General features: G+C 39.4%; 1 protein-coding gene across 2 annotated transcripts; it reads right to left on the bottom strand.

Moving 5' to 3' along the window:
• Window positions 1-510: 510 nt before the first annotated feature.
• CSRP3 (cysteine and glycine rich protein 3) lies at window positions 511-8,724 on the bottom strand. Of its 2 annotated transcripts, none has more exons than XM_053945746.1 (6): window positions 8,657-8,724; window positions 8,131-8,261; window positions 4,245-4,413; window positions 2,749-2,884; window positions 2,192-2,285; window positions 511-1,109 (listed from the first exon to the last, which is right to left on the bottom strand). In XM_053945746.1, the coding sequence occupies exons 2-6, from the start codon at window positions 8,240-8,242 to the stop codon at window positions 1,030-1,032; spliced, it is 591 nt and encodes a 196-aa protein (XP_053801721.1). In that variant the 5' UTR covers window positions 8,243-8,261; window positions 8,657-8,724; the 3' UTR covers window positions 511-1,029. The 2 variants fall into 2 exon arrangements, with proteins under 2 accessions (XP_053801721.1, XP_053801720.1); XM_053945745.1 differs by lacking the exon at window positions 8,657-8,724 and adding an exon at window positions 8,396-8,610.
• Window positions 8,725-17,426: the final 8,702 nt, after the last annotated feature.

The following is a 17,426-nucleotide window of genomic DNA, read 5'->3' as shown; positions in this document are numbered from 1 at the left end:
CGAGGTATTTGAGAGTGGGTGGGCACAAAACCAGAAGAAGGAGCTTGACTCTTTTTCTTATATTTTCCCACATATATGCCCTGTTAGGGTATGAAAATGGGTAAGTTGATGATGGAAGATAGCAATGTACATAAAAAGAGGGAATTGTTCCCCACTGCATCTGTAATAGCTAATGCCAACCACGCTCCCAAGAAAAGGAGGGACAAGCTGGACAGTGTGATATGAATGTAAGTCAAAGTAGGTAACAATGAAAACCATCAGGGAAAGAGTTCAAGATCAGGAAATTAAAGCCAGATACCATCTAGACTAGACATTGTAAGTACTGTAGTGAAATGCAATTCTTGTGAGGGGTTTCATTCATCTTGGTGAAATCCATTTATCTGAAATGTTGTAGAATGCATAAGCACAAGCAAATACAAATAAAAATAATGTGAAGCAGCAAGTAATTTATTGTAGCTTGAAAACAGACAAAACTTATAACACTGTATTCTAAGAAAATGTTGAGTTTTTTTTAGAAATACCTCCCTCAGAGAAAGATAGTTTCAAGTCCTTTTTAATTGTCTCAAAGCAAATAACAGCTACTTGTTCTAACACAAATGCCAGCATATTCAAAACTCAACTAGGAGACTGGTGGAAATACAGACAGGTTAACATTGTGAAAAAACGAAAATACAATCTAACTGGGAACACCTGGACCCTTCACTCCAGAAGGGATCCCTTTCATAATGGGGCACTATGACTCTAAAATTCCAGTCTAAAATGTGACAAGTACTAGTTTAAGAAGCAATAATGTTCCATGAGGTTCCTTGTCTTTATATACTAAACACAAACATGAATCTAGTTTTATCATTGTACCGTTTTAATCTACTCTAAGAATTTCTTAAGATACAACTCACAAATTTTTCCTGCAAGGAGGAAAATCTTAATCAAATGCCCTAGGTACTTAGCAATGTGTTGTTTAATGTTTTACTTGACAGCTATCACTTGGTGTCATCAACAGCAGTTTGAGTCTGATGCATCCATTTCTTCTCATTCACACTCTTTCTTTTCCACTTGAGTGAGGCCACCAAACCCAATTCCTTTGGGACCAAAGTTTTTTGCATAGCAAACTGCAAAAGAAGGAGTGGGAGGTAAATGGTACTTTGAAGGGTCTCAAAGGTAAATGTCTTTTGGTTTTCATTTTTAAATTACTATCAAATTTAAATTAATAAAAAGGAAGGAAATCTGAAATAGTGTATTTCCCATAAGTTTATCCAGGTCTTAATAGTGAAACTGGTGTTACGTATTTGAATTACACAGAAGTTGCACCTGGTGATCTCAAAGAAAGTTAAGAAATTATATATTTTTTACATCTAAGTAATACTTTCATTATACTACTTTTCTATCTGAAAATGTTCAGTAAAACTTGGTCTGATGAGTAAGACACAGTAAGCCAGAGATTTTTAAGAACTGGAGCATATTCCAGAAACTATTGATGGGCATTTAAGTAATTCCATTTGAACTCTATATTGGTTAGTATGTGCATGGTTGTTTATCACAATTCTACTAAGTAGTAATGGTGAGCATATTTCTCCAAATATGCTCATTTGATCCACTTGTGGTTGACAGACTGTACCCAAAGTCAGAGAACTCCAGTATTCTTCTTCATGGTTATCTATAAAGTTTAGCTTTGTATATAAAAGCTTCACGTACTTTTTTTCCCCTTAAGGTATTTCTAGGAGTCAAGTGAAGTCTGTGAACTTTGTGAATCTGAGAAGAACATCTAGATGTGTAATTTACCTTTTTTGCATTATCTTCTGTGCTACCAATGCAGTGGAAATATCTTTAAAATTTTACTGGCAAGAATTCTGATTTGGTGGATCAAATATCTGTATCTTTGTGGATTTTTTATTTTATTGAGTGAGACTGTGCAGATATGGCCAGTGCTCTATTAGAAGGTCTGACAGATTTGAGAGATTCTCGCATTTGTAGAAAAACTATAGCTTTAAAATTTAAATGTTAATAGTAGGAGCTGCAACTGCAATGTTACCATAGCTCTTTGCTTTCAGAAGGTTGTTAAAAAAAGTCAAAAATGGAATTTCTTGGGGGGTATTAAGTGTACAGCAAGGTAAATCACAATGTCAATCCTAGGTCTAAAGAGACTAACTTTAGATTGACTCTGTAGCCCCATTCAGCTCCCTGCAACTCTCACCTTTACAGTAGAGCTCTCCATCCTTGTCCGTAACGTTCGTGGATTCTAAACTCTTCCCACAAATGGCGCAGCGGAAGCAGGTCTTGTGCCAAGGCTGAGCAAGGGGAGATAATTCATTGTGTGGCACAGAAAGTGCATGGCCAGCAGGTGCAAGAAACAAAGAAGTACTGCTTTGTGTGGTGTGGAAAGATTAAAATTAATTTGTAGATCTTGTGGATTCCGTTTTTAGTCATTCTGGGTTAGCCATTTTTCAGTTACGTTGTCTAATATATCTTCAATTGCCACTACACATAAATGTTTATAAATATACCCAGAGATGGAGGAATAGTCAGCTTGTACAGTAATCTGTGCTTGGTCCTCAGATGTCAGTAAGAAGCAAAAAATTGAAAAATATTTACAAAAAGTACAAGATTTTAAATCTGTCATAGGAATTTGCAAATTCATCTCTGTGTTTTCTTTACGAATGAAAATTTAAATGATCAAGGACCTCTTAGCTATAGTTTCTCACCATTATAAAATAGTGGAGTTTTTTTCCTAGTGCTGAAGTCACTACTTACTTTTCCTCCTCCCATGATCTTTTCCGCAGCGTACACTGATTTGCCACAACGGGGACATTTATCCACATCTACCATCTTTTTGGCAAACTTGGAAGCATTAGTTGGTGTTGAAGGGCGAGCAGGCTTTGGTGACCCCCTAAAACAGAAGTTTTTAAAGCTGCTTTAAAATCTTATCTTCTCTAGAAAAAGGATTTAATTGTTTTTTTAATAAGGCATAAAAAATACTAAATTGCTCATCTCTGACATGCAAAAGGGGATAAAAAAAGAAGAAAATAAAAGTATTCTATTGAATTCTGTGTTGTGTGATTGAGAAGCTGGTACTGTAAGCTCTGAAATTACCTGTTCTGGGCTCTAAGTACATGGAGCTGGCAGCAGCCACATGCACAAAAGATTATATTTAATGAAAATTGAAGTAAAAACCAGTTTTCTCTCATTGAGAGGTAACAGGGAAAATACAAGGAAAAGATGTCTCTAGTCTTTGTAAATGGTTATCTGCTGGTACTCATCAAACTGAAAATAGAAATTCAGGTTTTGCATGCCATAGTTTCATTAGGCAGTGAAACATTTGGACAGGGAATTGGGGTTCTTACCTGGCCTAGGGTCAAAATTACATCAGAAAAATAGCTTTGTTTTTTATTTCTGGACTTCATGCTTTAAATCTTTGTGCATAAAGCCTTTCACAGAATGATTTCTGAATTACCAGATTGTTGGACTGCAACAGGTCATTTTATCCACAGGATGACACAGTTTTGGGTGCAGAACTCTGCCGGTAATGGCTTTGTATGGTACAAGGAGCTACAGTTAAATACATTGTTTAAGCTTTTATTTCCTGCACAGCATATTGGTTAATTGGTTTCTTTATAGTAGACCACCAGAAGGAAGAAGCAGCGTTGATTTAGAAATGTGCAGCTTTGAGAATTGCAGGAAAATCCTATAACAATGAACTGTCAGAGCTAATTATGTGCTTTTGGAAGATGGTATCCCATTAGAATTTCTCTGTTCAAACACATTCTCAGTCTGTTTGTAAGTGTTATTAGAACCACAGGGAGGATTTAGATATGTTATTTCCCCCATTGAGAGGAGAGCTAACAGCATGGGGTAGTGTGATTATTTCTCTAAGAGTAAAACGTTAACTGTATTTTAGCCTCTAACAGGAAAAAAAAATATCTTTTTCTATGGTCAATGTGACTTTACCACTGTGCTACAAATGGCAGATTACAATTGCAGTGAATATTTACATGTGTGGTGGCATATAACGGCTGCTTCTGCAGAATAATTGCCTATTGAAGGAGGGTATAATTTCTAAAGCAGGCTTAAAGAGACTGAGCATCATTAAAAACTGTGAATTACTGTGTCCATGGAAGGAAAGGGTGTAAAAAAGTCTGCTCTGCTCCTTATGCTAGATGTTGTTATGGAAACAGAATGGAATATATAAAAAACCCTGGTAAGAGACAAATAGGACCAGAAAAAGGAGCTGTCACTGGGGTTTGACTCACTGCTGCAGGTTCAAGCCCAGGTGGTCTCCAGTGTCAGTGCTGAGGCATCCAGCCCCTTGTCCAAAGCCAACCCCTTTGGGGCCGTATTTTCTCCCATAACAGGTTTTGCAGTAGATTTCAGATTCATGAGCTGCGACTGTGGTGCTGTCCAGAGCCTTCCTGCAAGCCACTGAAAACAGGGAGAGAAAGGCACATATCAGCAGTTGCCTTTTCAAATTTGAATTTATGTGGTTTAAAATAATTGCAATTAGTATTTCATTTTGTTTAGCCTTAAAAATGTGGGGAAAGGAGCCACTCAGTATAAAACTTGTCAGTATAAAACTTGACTGGGCTGTTGCTGAAGTAAGAGGGAGGTACTTGTGGTGCACATAACCTGTCCTTCTTTTGCCGCACTGAAGTTATCCTGTAACCCCAGAGAAATCTTGATCTGTGAAGCTTAAAATGGGCTTGAGATTGAAATTGGGCATCCTGAATTCCCAAACCTTAAATAAGGGTTGAAAGAAGGTTGCAGGGACATTGATCTGGACTTCTCAGAATACTTGCTCTGAGTCTGTGGGGTCTTTCTCAGCTCAGCCCAGGCTGTTTTGATGTGGTGTGTTTCTGAAAGAGGCTTTAACATCGACTCCTCTCTGAAGTCAGACAGGACATGTTGGGGGTTTTTTTGTCATTATTTGTTTGTTGGAGCTGTGGCACCAAGGCAAAGCAAGTGTCAGGTCTGTCAGACTTCCTCCGGGATGACAGGAGTGTGGCTGTAGCCATTCCCAAACAGAGCTCTTACAAATGATCTTTGGTACAGAGAATGACAGCTTAGCTTACTAAGAAAGGTCTGGCAGACTTTTGGACAGAAGGTGTCATGGGAATGCCCAGCTTTCATCAGGGAATACAAATACAAATTACAAAATATGTCCTCTACAGCACTACTAATAATGAATGGGGGAAAATATAGTAGCTACTCCTCACTACTTAGTGAGGAGTGTATGCCTGTGTTTGCTGCACCACTTGGGGAACTCAATGTGAGACAGTCTCCACCCCACAGAGAGAGAGAGAAAGATCTTTCAATTCAGAGTCTCTCTTGAAAACCATTATTTTCCAGTATGCTAAAACATTACTATTTCAGTACTTCTTACAAACTGTTTACTGTTCAACAGTGGTTTATTAGAAGTGGGGAAAAAATAGGCAAAAGCTTTCTCTTCAGGTTCCTTAGAACAAATGCTTGCCCTGCAGAGGGCATTCCAGTCATGGGTTATTGATAGCTTGGAACACAAATTTGCTGAATTCATATATGCAACAGAAAGCTGTGAAATACAGAAGTATTGGAAGTGGCTGCAAGTGGAAGGTCTGGAAGAGCTACCTGAGGGTTTGATTAGACCCTTTCCCCCACGTTTACTTTTAATGTCCTCCTCTCAATTCAATTTATCCAGCACAGGGAATTTACACCCTGGAACCTCTGCAGCTTTAATTACAGACTCTTAGAATGGTTTGGGTTGGAAGGGACTTTAAAGATCATGCAGTTCCACCCCCGAGACTAGGTTGCTGTTAAGGGGCAGTATAACTAGGTATACATCCCAACTGTCTGGGTGTCTTTGTGGCTTTCCTCCTCCCTATTTTGTATGAAGGGAGAAATAATTTGCAAAGACCTTTATACTTCACAGAAGTAAAACGAGGCACTTCTGTAAATGTGTGAACCTGATGTCCTCGTACTACAGTCTTGCTTTGAGATGATAATTGTATTTGCTAAGGGAGTTAAGGGATGATGGAAACTCTAGCAGTGGATTAAGTGTTTCTATTTCTGGTACCTTAGGGATAGGGTATTAATTCACCACAACAGATGGAGCAAAAGGCCTTGAAGTGCTGTTGTTGAAATAACTTTGATAACCTGTCATCTGCCAACAGATCCTGTTCTCCTGCTGGCACTGAGGAGATCCAGGTTGATGGCGTGAGATCTTGCCAAATGTCCATCACAGCTGCACTTTGGGTAAAAGCTGTCAGTGAAACATCAGTCTGCAGGTAAACAGGAGTCTGCATGGGAAGGAGGGATTGCTGGAAACAAATTTCTCTCTTGCAATACTTGTAGGGAAAAAATATGGAGTGGAGAGAGTCTTATAAATAATTTAGCTTGTTTGATTCTTCCTGTGTTAACAGGTTGCTTTGTTTATAATATTCTGCTGAAATTGAACTCTTTGGCCAAAAAATACTGATGTGTTTTGTGTGCCTGGGCAAATATAATGTGAAATAGAGGATATATTTGAAATAGTTTTGTATAGAAGTATACAAAAGTGCAGCTAAACTAACTGTTTTCATGCCTGAGTTTAGGCATGAGAATTGGTTTCCTTCTGTTGAGAAATGAAATCCTGTAAGTGGTTCATACAAAAGCTCATGAATGTGATACATGATCCTGAGGCATCCAGAGCTGCTGAATAGTGTTCATGAATCATGGGGGAAGTAAAGCCAATTAACATACCTTTCATATGCCAGCTGGGCAACTTAGATGCATCTTTAGGTTTTGACCTTAAACATATTTCTGATGGGAATACTATTTTTAGTATCTAACCTATTAATAATTAATTCAGACTTAAAACATGGGACAAATAAAGGAACATTAAAAAAAAAAAAAAAACACAACAAAATACATCACCAACCAAGAAAAGCCCCACAACAAACTAAATATTTGATAGAGCTAATGAATGTAAATTGTTTATCATGAATCATTAAAAGAAAATAATTCAGTTGTACTAAGAATGAAGACTACACTTGAGAAATATTCATAACTATGGTCTATTAGGGCAGCTCTTTATTTTTATTTACTATTTATTTTTATAGGCAGAACATGGAAGCATTAAGAAAGTCTTAGTTGAGACTGAGATTTTTCTTTTACTATTTTGTAAACATTGGCTGAAGGTTGTCAGTTAACTGAAATTTTTTTGAGGGAATCTTTTCTTACTTGGCCTTTTAGGCATCACTAAAGGCATCATCTGGACTTTCAGGCATCACTTTTAGGGCACCTGGAGAAAGGCAAAGACAGCTCAGGTGTGTCCTTTGGTCTCATTCTGCAAGAGCTGCTCTGTGTCAGCTAAGCACGTAAAGTTAGTCTGATGCCTCCATATAAGAAGTCTCTATCCCTCCAGAAAGGGAGGGAGAAAATTGGATTCAGTAGCTCCTAAACTGTCACTCTGGAAGTCATACTGCAATCCCAAGTATTGTCTGCAAAAGAAACTCTTCAGCTATCTTTAGTTCTTAGCAAATTGTTTGCTCTCTCCCTCTCCACAAAGAACAAACAAAGCTGAATACCTTCTCTCTGAATTTTTTTTTTTTTTTTAATTTCTACCTCTTCTGTAGAGAAAGCAAAATTCCTGGAAGTCCAACATCACAGAGGACTGTGGAGGGAAAGAGTAAGTGAAACGAGACTACGTGAAATATGGGAAGGAGGCTGAGGTACGTGCAGAGTGTTGATGGGAGGTTTTGATGACACCAGGGTCTTTCAGCTTTTTGGTGTGAAACAAATTAATGTCAGGATTTTCTGTGAAAGTAATCATCTCCTAAAAGTAAAGAAGTAATCATCCTTCTGTCTGATGAATGCTGTTTGTTAAGTTCTGCTGGACTTTTTAACCTGAAGCAAACCTGTGGTGTGCTGCACTGTGGGACAGAAGGAACAAAGTCCTGGAGATGGACTTAGATACTGGGATTCTGCAGCACCTTTGTGTCCCTGACAAAATCCATCTCATATTTGGACAAAAAAAAAGCCAGGAGCCCAAGAGGCAGATTGCTCCAGGTAAAAGGCAGCAAAACTGCCTGCCAAGAAATACAAAAATAAATGTTCTGGCTTCAATGGAAGAGTTATACAGAGCTATGGCAATGCTGTGATGTTAAACCATTCAGCCCAGCTTACTGCAGAGGAAGCACGACTTGTGGAAACTCCTTCCATTGCACTGGATTTCCTCAGCATGGTACACTGTCTTTTCACAGGCCCCACACTTGGCTCCTCCTCCCCAGTTCGGCATCCTTATCTGAAGGGTTAACCTAGGAAATCAAATTACATAAATAAATGCAACAGCAAATGTGAATTCTTTTAAATGGAACAGCTTGACTTAAAAAAATTTCTTTTCCTTCCTCTCCAGTCAACTGCTACTGCATACTTGCAATATACTTCATACCTGTGTGGTAACAGAAGTGAGGGTGCTACCCTGCTGCTTTGGGGACAGGACAGTCTAAATCCCTGTGATTCTCTCATAAAAAAAGGATATTCCTTAGCTTGGTATATTGTGATGGTAAATATGTGAAATGATTGCGAGGTGTTTCAGAGAAAAGGTTCTAGAATCACTCAACCCTCTTCTGGAAAAGAGGAATCTAGGGTTTGTTTTCCACCAAATGATCATTTTCTTTCAACACTGCCCTCTCCTGTACCCCAGCATAACCTTTTCTGAGTTCCTCATGAAACAGCCACAAGATCTCTGTGCTGCACAACCATTGTAAAGTAATAATGGACAGGTTCCTGAGGCGCTTAAGGTGTGGTTATTTTTCCTTTGTCATTTAAAATCTAAACATCAGAGAAAACAAAGAGCCGCGATTTCTGTTCCAGTTCTTGCTGTTCAAATTAGCACTGGAGTGCCTTGCCCAAGGTCACACAGGAGGGCAGGAGTCCAGCCCAGGTCTCCTGATGTCAGGCTGAGTGCTTTTCCCTGTGATTATGCTGTCACACACCTGGAACAACCCCAGGTTCCAGTCTGCCCTTCTGTTTTCTTGTTTGAGTCATCGTTTCTGGAAAGACTGGGACGTCATCTTGTCATCTGCGCACCGAATTATCGGGTTGTTCCAAGCTCCTGGCACGGGCCTTCCTCCTCCTTCTTGGAAAACCAGTCACCTTCTTATTATAGTTATTTTGAAGCCTGCTTGTGCTATTTGTGTTTGATTAAATTCAGCAAAAGGTACTTTTAACTAAGAGGAGGATTTTGAAGGCTGAATCAGGCCTGCTACATGAGAATTTTCTTCTGAGGTTAGGTGATAGAGAGAGGGGAATTTATCACAGCAGTGATGTAACAGAGCTGGTATTTTCAATTAGTTGCATTTTTTACTAACATTTTACTATATATTTACGTTGGACTAATGTCCTGTGCTTATCATCATCTCAGTGACGTCTGCACTTTAATCTTCTGAATTTCAGAATGAAATTAACAATGTCTGCATGCCAGCTCTGCACCCTGAGGGGAATCCTTTCAGATAACTAAGGCCAAAAATCCTGCAGTGGTATGAAAGACTTGTCTGTCCAGCAAAAGGAAGGGACACAGACTGAAGCAATAGCACTGGAGATATGGCAATGGGGCCAGGTTTTGCAATCTGTGTTTGATAGCAATGCAGATACCAGCATATCCAAACATCTCTGCCTTACCACAGCAGTTATTAGCATATCCTTAACCCTGTGTAATTAAATAGTCGCTGTTGTGACTGCTACCTTCACTAAACAGTGTACCTGTCATCCTCGTTTAAGATCCAACCTCTACTCCTCTTTGTGAGGCTGATTTCTGCTTAGCTGAACACCCTCCCCAGCTCAGGCAGCCCAGCCTTCTGCTGTCACACAGCAGCAGCATTGTTAATCTCTTCCAGACCCTCCCAGCTCTCTTGGGAGGCTGCTCAAAAGCAGAACTGCTCTGGCAGTTTCAAAACAGTAATGATGAAAACTCAGCTTTCTTCTAACTCTGTTTATCTGTAACGTAACAAGTGAGAAGCAAAAAAACTGATGTAGCTGAAATAAGAAACAAAACTGTGCACAATGAACAGATGATTAATTTGATCTCTCTCACTCAGTGAAGCCTTCACTGAACAAGCACTGTTAAATTGGTTTTTCAATTTCTTTTAAATGTGAGATAAAGGAACAGAAAGGAATCTTTCATGTAGGTAAAATCTTATTCTCACTCTGCTATTCTATATTTTCTTCTGTTTATAAAGTACTTTTATATTGGTGCCATTTTTTTTCTTTCTCTTATGAAAACAGTTCAAGCGATAATTCAAACATTTTAAAAGAAGGAAGAGCAACTGTGGATAAAAATCAGTTTTGTGACACTTCCTTGAAAATTAAAATGAGATTTTTGTGTCTACAGTATTCCCTTTCAAATCAGGTTTCCAGTGGAATCCCTTCCCAGCTGAGACAGCACTGACAGCTGGCTGGGAGGAGTGTGGTTTGTACCTCTGGTCTCTGTAAAGCTGCTTCCTCTCTCTTAGGTCTCCTCAAAGGCACACCAAGCCTCCAAAACTGTGGCAGCAAGGATAGTTTTTGAAAGTAACTCCAATTACATCATCAGCTGAAGGGGAAAAAATAATCTTCGAAAAATTTTGATAAAGTATGATAGTGAACCTTGTGCTGTCAAGGGCTGTGGTTAAAGCTCTTAGAAGGATCATTGTTCCTGAGGCTAATTATAGTAACATGATTGGGCATGCATACACATTTTCCATGGGTTTTTGGCATCACCTGATGGGAAGCTGTAGGAGAAAGAAGAAAGGCATGGCAGAAATATTTCTGTGAGGATACTGGTGTAAGAACAGAAGTGCATGCTATGATGTCTGTGCTGGCTGGAGGAAAAGCTGGGTGAGGTACCAGGGCACAGCTGTGCTCTTCCTGTCCGGGCTTTGCTCATCCCTATGGAGCTGAGTGGCCATCCCTGGGGATGCTGCCTGTGCAGCAGGGTCACCATGAGAAGGTAATCTCCAGAGGGGATGTGGCAGTCATAGTTTTGTACTCATCTAAATTATAACAGTGGATAAAGCTCCATCCTTTCAATAGAAATAGAACTTGGTCTCCTATTTGTCATCAGAAGAAAATAGATCCAAAGTTTCCACGTCCCATAATTTCATTGGGTGTCAGTGTCTAAACCCTTGTGAAATTCCCTGAACTTTGTTGTCTTAATCTGGTTACCTTTTCATGTCTGATTATCACATGGTACTTGTTATATTCTGGTGATCTGGTGGGAAGTGGAGCAGACTCATCCTTAAGGTAAGAAATGTGTGACACAGAAACTTCTGAGTGTTAGCTGCGACGTGTGGGCACTCAGGGTGCTGTTAAGCTGGTGGAGTGTTCTTGGACTTGCTCAAATGCTGTTCAGCAGCTTGTGTCATTCTTCAGAATTTAGCTTCTATATGGAGCAGAATTTATACATCAGATGTGCAGCCAAGGATTCATGCCTCCCATTATTTAGAGCTTATATCACTACTTTGTAGGCTGGGCTTGGAGCAAGGAAGCCTTTGAAGTGTTGGTGTGCTCTACACAGGCATGAAAACATTGTGAGCCGACTTCTTTTGGGCTGTTAGTCATACTGTCCAAATCTGGATGTCACATCACTGCCACAGAGGGTCTCTCAAGTGCTATTGATAAGGATAAAATCCAAAAATGTATTTTGATCCATTGATCTAAGTGGGTGGTGGATGCAGTACAGACCTGATTAATTGTGGAGGAGTAAAAGGCAGTGCTAATGCCTGACTGAGGTGCAGGTGAAAAATGTAATTAATTAATGGATTAATTGGAATTAATTCTGGTGCTTCCTTGCTAAACACAAGGTTTTCCCTTCTATGTGTTCATCCATTTGACAGTCTAGAGCTCATGTCTTATCTGAATGGACTGCAGAGTTGTGTATTGTGTGCCTGGCAGGGTTATGTTTTTGCCACATGTGCTGCAGGATGGCTTTGAAGGGGATAAACAGAACGGGGAATATTGGTCTTTGTGACCACTGGCAGTAGAAATGCTGAGTGGGAGTGGTGGGCAGGGTGTGCCTTGCATCTCTCTGCGTTTTAGTCCCAGCTAAACTGCTTAGTCTAAACTCAGAGGATAAGAAAACTGATTCCTTGATTCCTTACCTAACACACAAGCAATAATAATATAAAACTCACGCATCCCTGTCTACATTGAAATGCAAAGTATCAAGGCCATATTTGAAATTCTTTTCTCAGCTAAGTCTGTGGGAATGCTAGTGCAGCCAGAACTTAACTCTGGTATCTAATCACAGCTCTGCTGTGACCTGTCCTGTGACCACCATGACTCATTTGACCGTCCTTAGTGGTACTCACCCCACCAGCACCGTGGGGGTAACAAGATATGTCTTCCTTTATATAATAGCAATAAAATGCTGCTGTGGTTTTTCTCTGCAACTGACACTCACGGTGAGGTTTTCTTTTGATGTGTCTGCATTTGAGATGCCACTACATCTTGAACAGCCTGGAGGTGTTTCTGTCAAAATCCAGCCCCCTGTGGATCACGCTTCTCCCTCAGCAGGAGAGATTCACAACAGAGGGAAGACTGAGCTCATTTGTATTTGAAGACTGAGCTCATTTGATGGAGATGTGATCTTGTTATGTGTTTATAATCTTATTTCTGATATTACAACACATTCAGCGGGCTGTGGCTACAGGTAAATTTTATTAGTCGGTGTCATACATTGAGCTTCCACCACAATCTCTTAATAACCAACATTTTCCCCTTACAACTGCAGTAAAGCAACACAGAGAGGTCAAGGTATGGGAATTCCAACACTGGAAAGTAAATATTGATTTTTCACTGACACTAGTCACGCTAAGTTACACATGGCACTTTGAAACAAAAGATTTTGACTGATTTGATGTGAAGCACATGTGCATTGCTGAGAGGTTATAGATAGTGCCCCATTCCTTGCTTTCATCTCTGTTCTTCCACTTTTTCTATTATTTTCTAGCCTAGTGATGCCACATTTCCTTTGAAACTTCCTTGATGCACACTTCTGCAGAAATTTAAGATTACATCTCCAAAAAATACAGTATCCTGACTCTAGAACAAGGTACTTTATTCGGACTTATAAACCAACCACACCTCACATTCACATGCTTGTACATTCACACTCATGGTTCAATCTGATCCATGTGGCTGTGGAAAGCTGCATCCTGCTGTACAAATGACCCATTCAATTTTCCAGGCCTAATCCTGGGCTATCAGCTTTCACTATTCCTTCCACAAGATCCTTCTCTAAATCCTTATCCCTGCACTAAGTCCTTTAAGTGCCAGGCAAAACTGTTACAGACTTTGAAATAGCACTGTGATGACTGAGATAAGACACAGAATTATTTTATCTACATGTACGGCTTTATTCTCTGAAATAATTTTACCTTTAGGCAGAAAACTCTTCATAGTAAAAACACATATGTATTTATGTATTTATTTGAATTATTGTGGTTTTTTTCTGAAGATTTGACCAATCACACTCTCTTAGAATGCTTGAAGAATGGATTTGGGAATAATTCTTTCATCCTGCATTCTTTCCTAGCCATTTCTTGTCAAGTCTGCACAGAAGTTTTCTTCTTATTTGATATGAAACCAGTTGGTCATCAACATTAAATATTTTGAATATTTTGGGGGGTTTGTTTTGGTTTTTTACTTCTAGGATACTATTATGAAAGCACACAAATTTGTATGCTGTGTACATGCACTTTCTAAAGACTGACTGTTTGCATAAAAATAATTCTGTAGCTTTGTAACAAAATTTTTAAACATTCTGAAACTTCTGTTATCCAGTCTTGCCTAGTCCAAACAAGTGTCTCTAATGAGGATCCCCCCCAGCCCTGCTCTTGTAACACCAGTAGCTGCTCACCTGTCTGAGCCAGAAGAGTCTCTCTTTCTACTGGCTACTCCAAACCTAAAGCACTGCTCTGTAGGACTCGTATTTCTGTACTATACCTACGTGGTTTTCTTTGTCAGGAAACAAATTGCTTCTATCATCTGTTAGGAATAAAAAAATGCCCAAACCCTTTCTGGCAGAATGCGTGGGACTCTACTCACCAGAGTCGCTTGAAGTTTCTCCTTCTTTTCTTGGGTCTCAAAGGGTTTGAACGGGAGGGGTTCCTGCTCTCTTTAAATGCAGTGACCACCTCTGCCAGCCCTGTAAGCTGGGAGGGGAGGGGAGTGAGAGTTTCAGGGATCTGAGCAATGCCATTGCTATCACCAAGCTGAAAATAACCTGTGACAAAAGCCTGGCATTTTGTTCCCTTATGTCTGCTTGTGAGTAGGTGGACAACAATGCAGCCCCTCAGATTACACCTAAAGGACATTCCTGACTGCAGCCTTGCAAATCAGAAATAAAGATTAAAGTTTTATAGTTGCTCTACTGCATTGCTTGAATGTGAATCGTAAAATAACAGTCCTTGAAATGGCAATCTCATTATTAATGGTCACATTGTCAAAAGTAATTTACCAAAATAATTGTTAAAAATAATAATACATCAAAACTTGTTTGTAGCACATCCAGGAAAACAGCAGTTTTAAACTAAATAGCATTTCATTCTGCAGTTCATGGTTTGAGAGATACAAGTGGTTTGTCTTCTAGCATACAGAGGATTATGCTTTTACCTAAAATCTTTTGTTTTTTACTGGTTTTAGGCATTAAGGTGGGTAGATAATATGTATAATATTTAGCCTGTGTAATTATTGCAATTTTCTTTGCCATGCCTGACTGAGCCCCTTGGAAATGGATGAGGCTGTAGATGTGTTAGAGATGTGGGCAGTAAAGTATGAACTTTTTTACAGGTCTTTATTTTTAGGGTTTTAAATGTTTAGAAGCTAATTCTCATTTTTTGAATTTAGCAACTTTGTTCAGGATCATGGACTTTGCTGTGTATGAAAGGGTCCATCCCAGGGGTCAAACACCAGAACTCTCAAGCTGAATGTCTCAACTTGGGGACTTTCATGGAAGCATAAGAAAATTAAATGACAAATCATGTCAGACTTTAGGATTTAGGGGTCTGTTAGCTGAGGCTGCTAAGAAAACTCTTAGGAACCTATAAATCTGTTTGCTGTCGAGTCTGGCACAGATTTTATAATGCAGAGACAGGTCCCTGGTGTAAAATTGAAAGACTCTTTCTTTCCTGAGCATAGGAGCTGGACTCCATCTCTTCTGGGTCGTTCTCCCCAGATAGTTAATCGAACTACTCTGTATCAGATAAAGCCAAATGCAGAGGGGACAGTGCAGTGTGTGGTATGAGGGTTCCTTGTAAGAGGGCAATAAGAAGGGGTTGGGCAGGCCTGAACTCCCTCTTGGAATAAATACATGGGAATTACTGAGAAGCTTCTTAAATCTTTGTGTTTGCACCCTTGGTGACTTACATTAGGACCCCTGACATTTGTGAGGGATGAACCTTCTGTAATGTTCACTCATCTTTTATAGATGAGTGATGTACTTGGATGGATTTGCACCATAACCAACTGCAGGGAACTCTGTGAAGAAAGCTTTTGCCCCAAAATGTAAGTATTTTCCCTTTGGTTTTGGCAGAGGATTTAAGGGACAAATGCAGGTGACAATTGTTTTGTTTTCCTGGTGTTGGGTGCTGCCTAATTTCTGTGCTGCTGTGTGCCCCTGTAAGGATTGTTGAAAGGCTCTTTACAGCGCCAAGGAACAGCTGGATCTGTACAGGTTACTTGGGGTTACCTATCATTTCAGGTCAGCTGTGCTTAGCAGGACCTGGGATTGGAAGAAAAGATTCGAGATATGCAACTGGAATTGCATATACATGAACTGGAGTGAGAAAGTAGAGTTTTCTATAAATCAGTGGAAGTAAAAAGCCCTGCCTCTAGAGATGGAACACAGCAACTCCAAAGCAAAGCCAGCCTGGGGATCAGAGGGACTCCCCTAGAGCACATCAGGCACTCAGGGCATGTTCCAGGGGAGATGAGGCAAGGTGGGAAGAGCAGCGAGCTGGGCTGTCAGAGACAATGCAGGTCTGCTGGGGCAGGAGCCCCTTGGAGCTGAGAAAGCAGCAGCTTTTCAGCCTGCAAAACCAGCACACAGGAAGAAAAGTGCTCATGAGAAAGCAACTGCAGTGTGTCAGGAGCTAAGGGACACTGGACAGAAAGTCAGAAAACATGTTCAGCTTTCCAAAATATGCTCAGCTTTCTCAGCACCATGTGTGAGAAGACCATTTCACCAAGCCTAATTACTGTAGTTTCTTAGTCTGTCAGTTGTGGTGCTCAAAAATTAAAGGGGTGTAGTTTGTTTCCTTGAGTAATGCAAGTTTCTAAAACCTTTGCCTTTATATTTCCAGAATGAAGTTGATAGCAGGTGTAAGGAAGATCAGTTATCTCTTTGGAAAAGAAAAATCTGCTTAGTGCTCTAGTGAGAATTCTTCCCTCTTCTACCTTTTATTCTTCTTTCCCCCTCATTTAAGAATATTTCAATAATGATCCTATTCTGTCAGGTATATTTTGTATTAGAACTTTGCACTATTAAAGAGCAGATGAGTTTTTTTTACTGTGGTAGCTTTTTAAAGTTTTTTTTATTTGTGCAGTCAAAGCCTGAATCTTGGGCTTTGCTACCATTTCTCCTATCCCAGGTTGGTCTGCCAGGCACATTTCACCTGGGAAGGCAGATACACTGTATTTTTATTTAATTTGTCAGCTATTACTTGTTATCTGAGTGTGAACTGTATGAGGAGTCTTCATCTTTCTTCCTTCAGTGTATATGAGACACTGCTGGCCATATTTAAATTCAAGTGGTTTGATTGAACCTGTTTGAAACTTCTGTGACATTTGGACACATGTTCCTGAATGCTCCAGGGTGATATCTTGCTTCCTAACTTTTTTTTGTTCTGAATTGTTTTTAGGAGTTGTAACATCTACTGATAAGAGTTCAGAAGTTACATTGAGTTACTTAATTCACTTTTTCACAAAACACTATTTTTCCCCCTTCCTTCAGAACACAGCAACCCCTGCCTGACAAAAGAAGAGTTAAGAGATGCCAATGAATATGCAATATATGCATATGCAATGTGTAACTTAGGTAATCTAATCTGATCAAACAGAAAAAGTCAGTGTAGTTTTATTTAAGTTTAATCTGAACAAATTGATTTAAAAATACAGTATAAATAATTCTTAACTTATATAAAAATTCATTAAGAAAATTTGGGGTTTTTTTTTGTGCTTCTTATTAGCTTTACAAAAGAGTATTATTAAACACAGAAGCAAAACATTTTACCTATGGCCTTTTTGCTAAGACATAAAATATTTGCACACTCACAGTACTTTCTTTTTTTTTGGTGCAAAATATGTACTGACTGATAGACTGTACCTTTCTGTACAAAGACAATTTCAGCTTACTTTGCATAGAAGAAATCAACACACATTCACAAAAAAACCCACTAGATGCATAACTTTGCTGTTAAAATACTTCATGTAAGCCTTTTGGA

Source organism: Vidua chalybeata, chromosome 6 (genome assembly GCF_026979565.1).
Source record: "Vidua chalybeata isolate OUT-0048 chromosome 6, bVidCha1 merged haplotype, whole genome shotgun sequence".
Taxonomy (NCBI): domain Eukaryota; kingdom Metazoa; phylum Chordata; class Aves; order Passeriformes; family Viduidae; genus Vidua; species Vidua chalybeata.
This window is presented reverse-complemented; position numbering and strand designations above follow the sequence as displayed.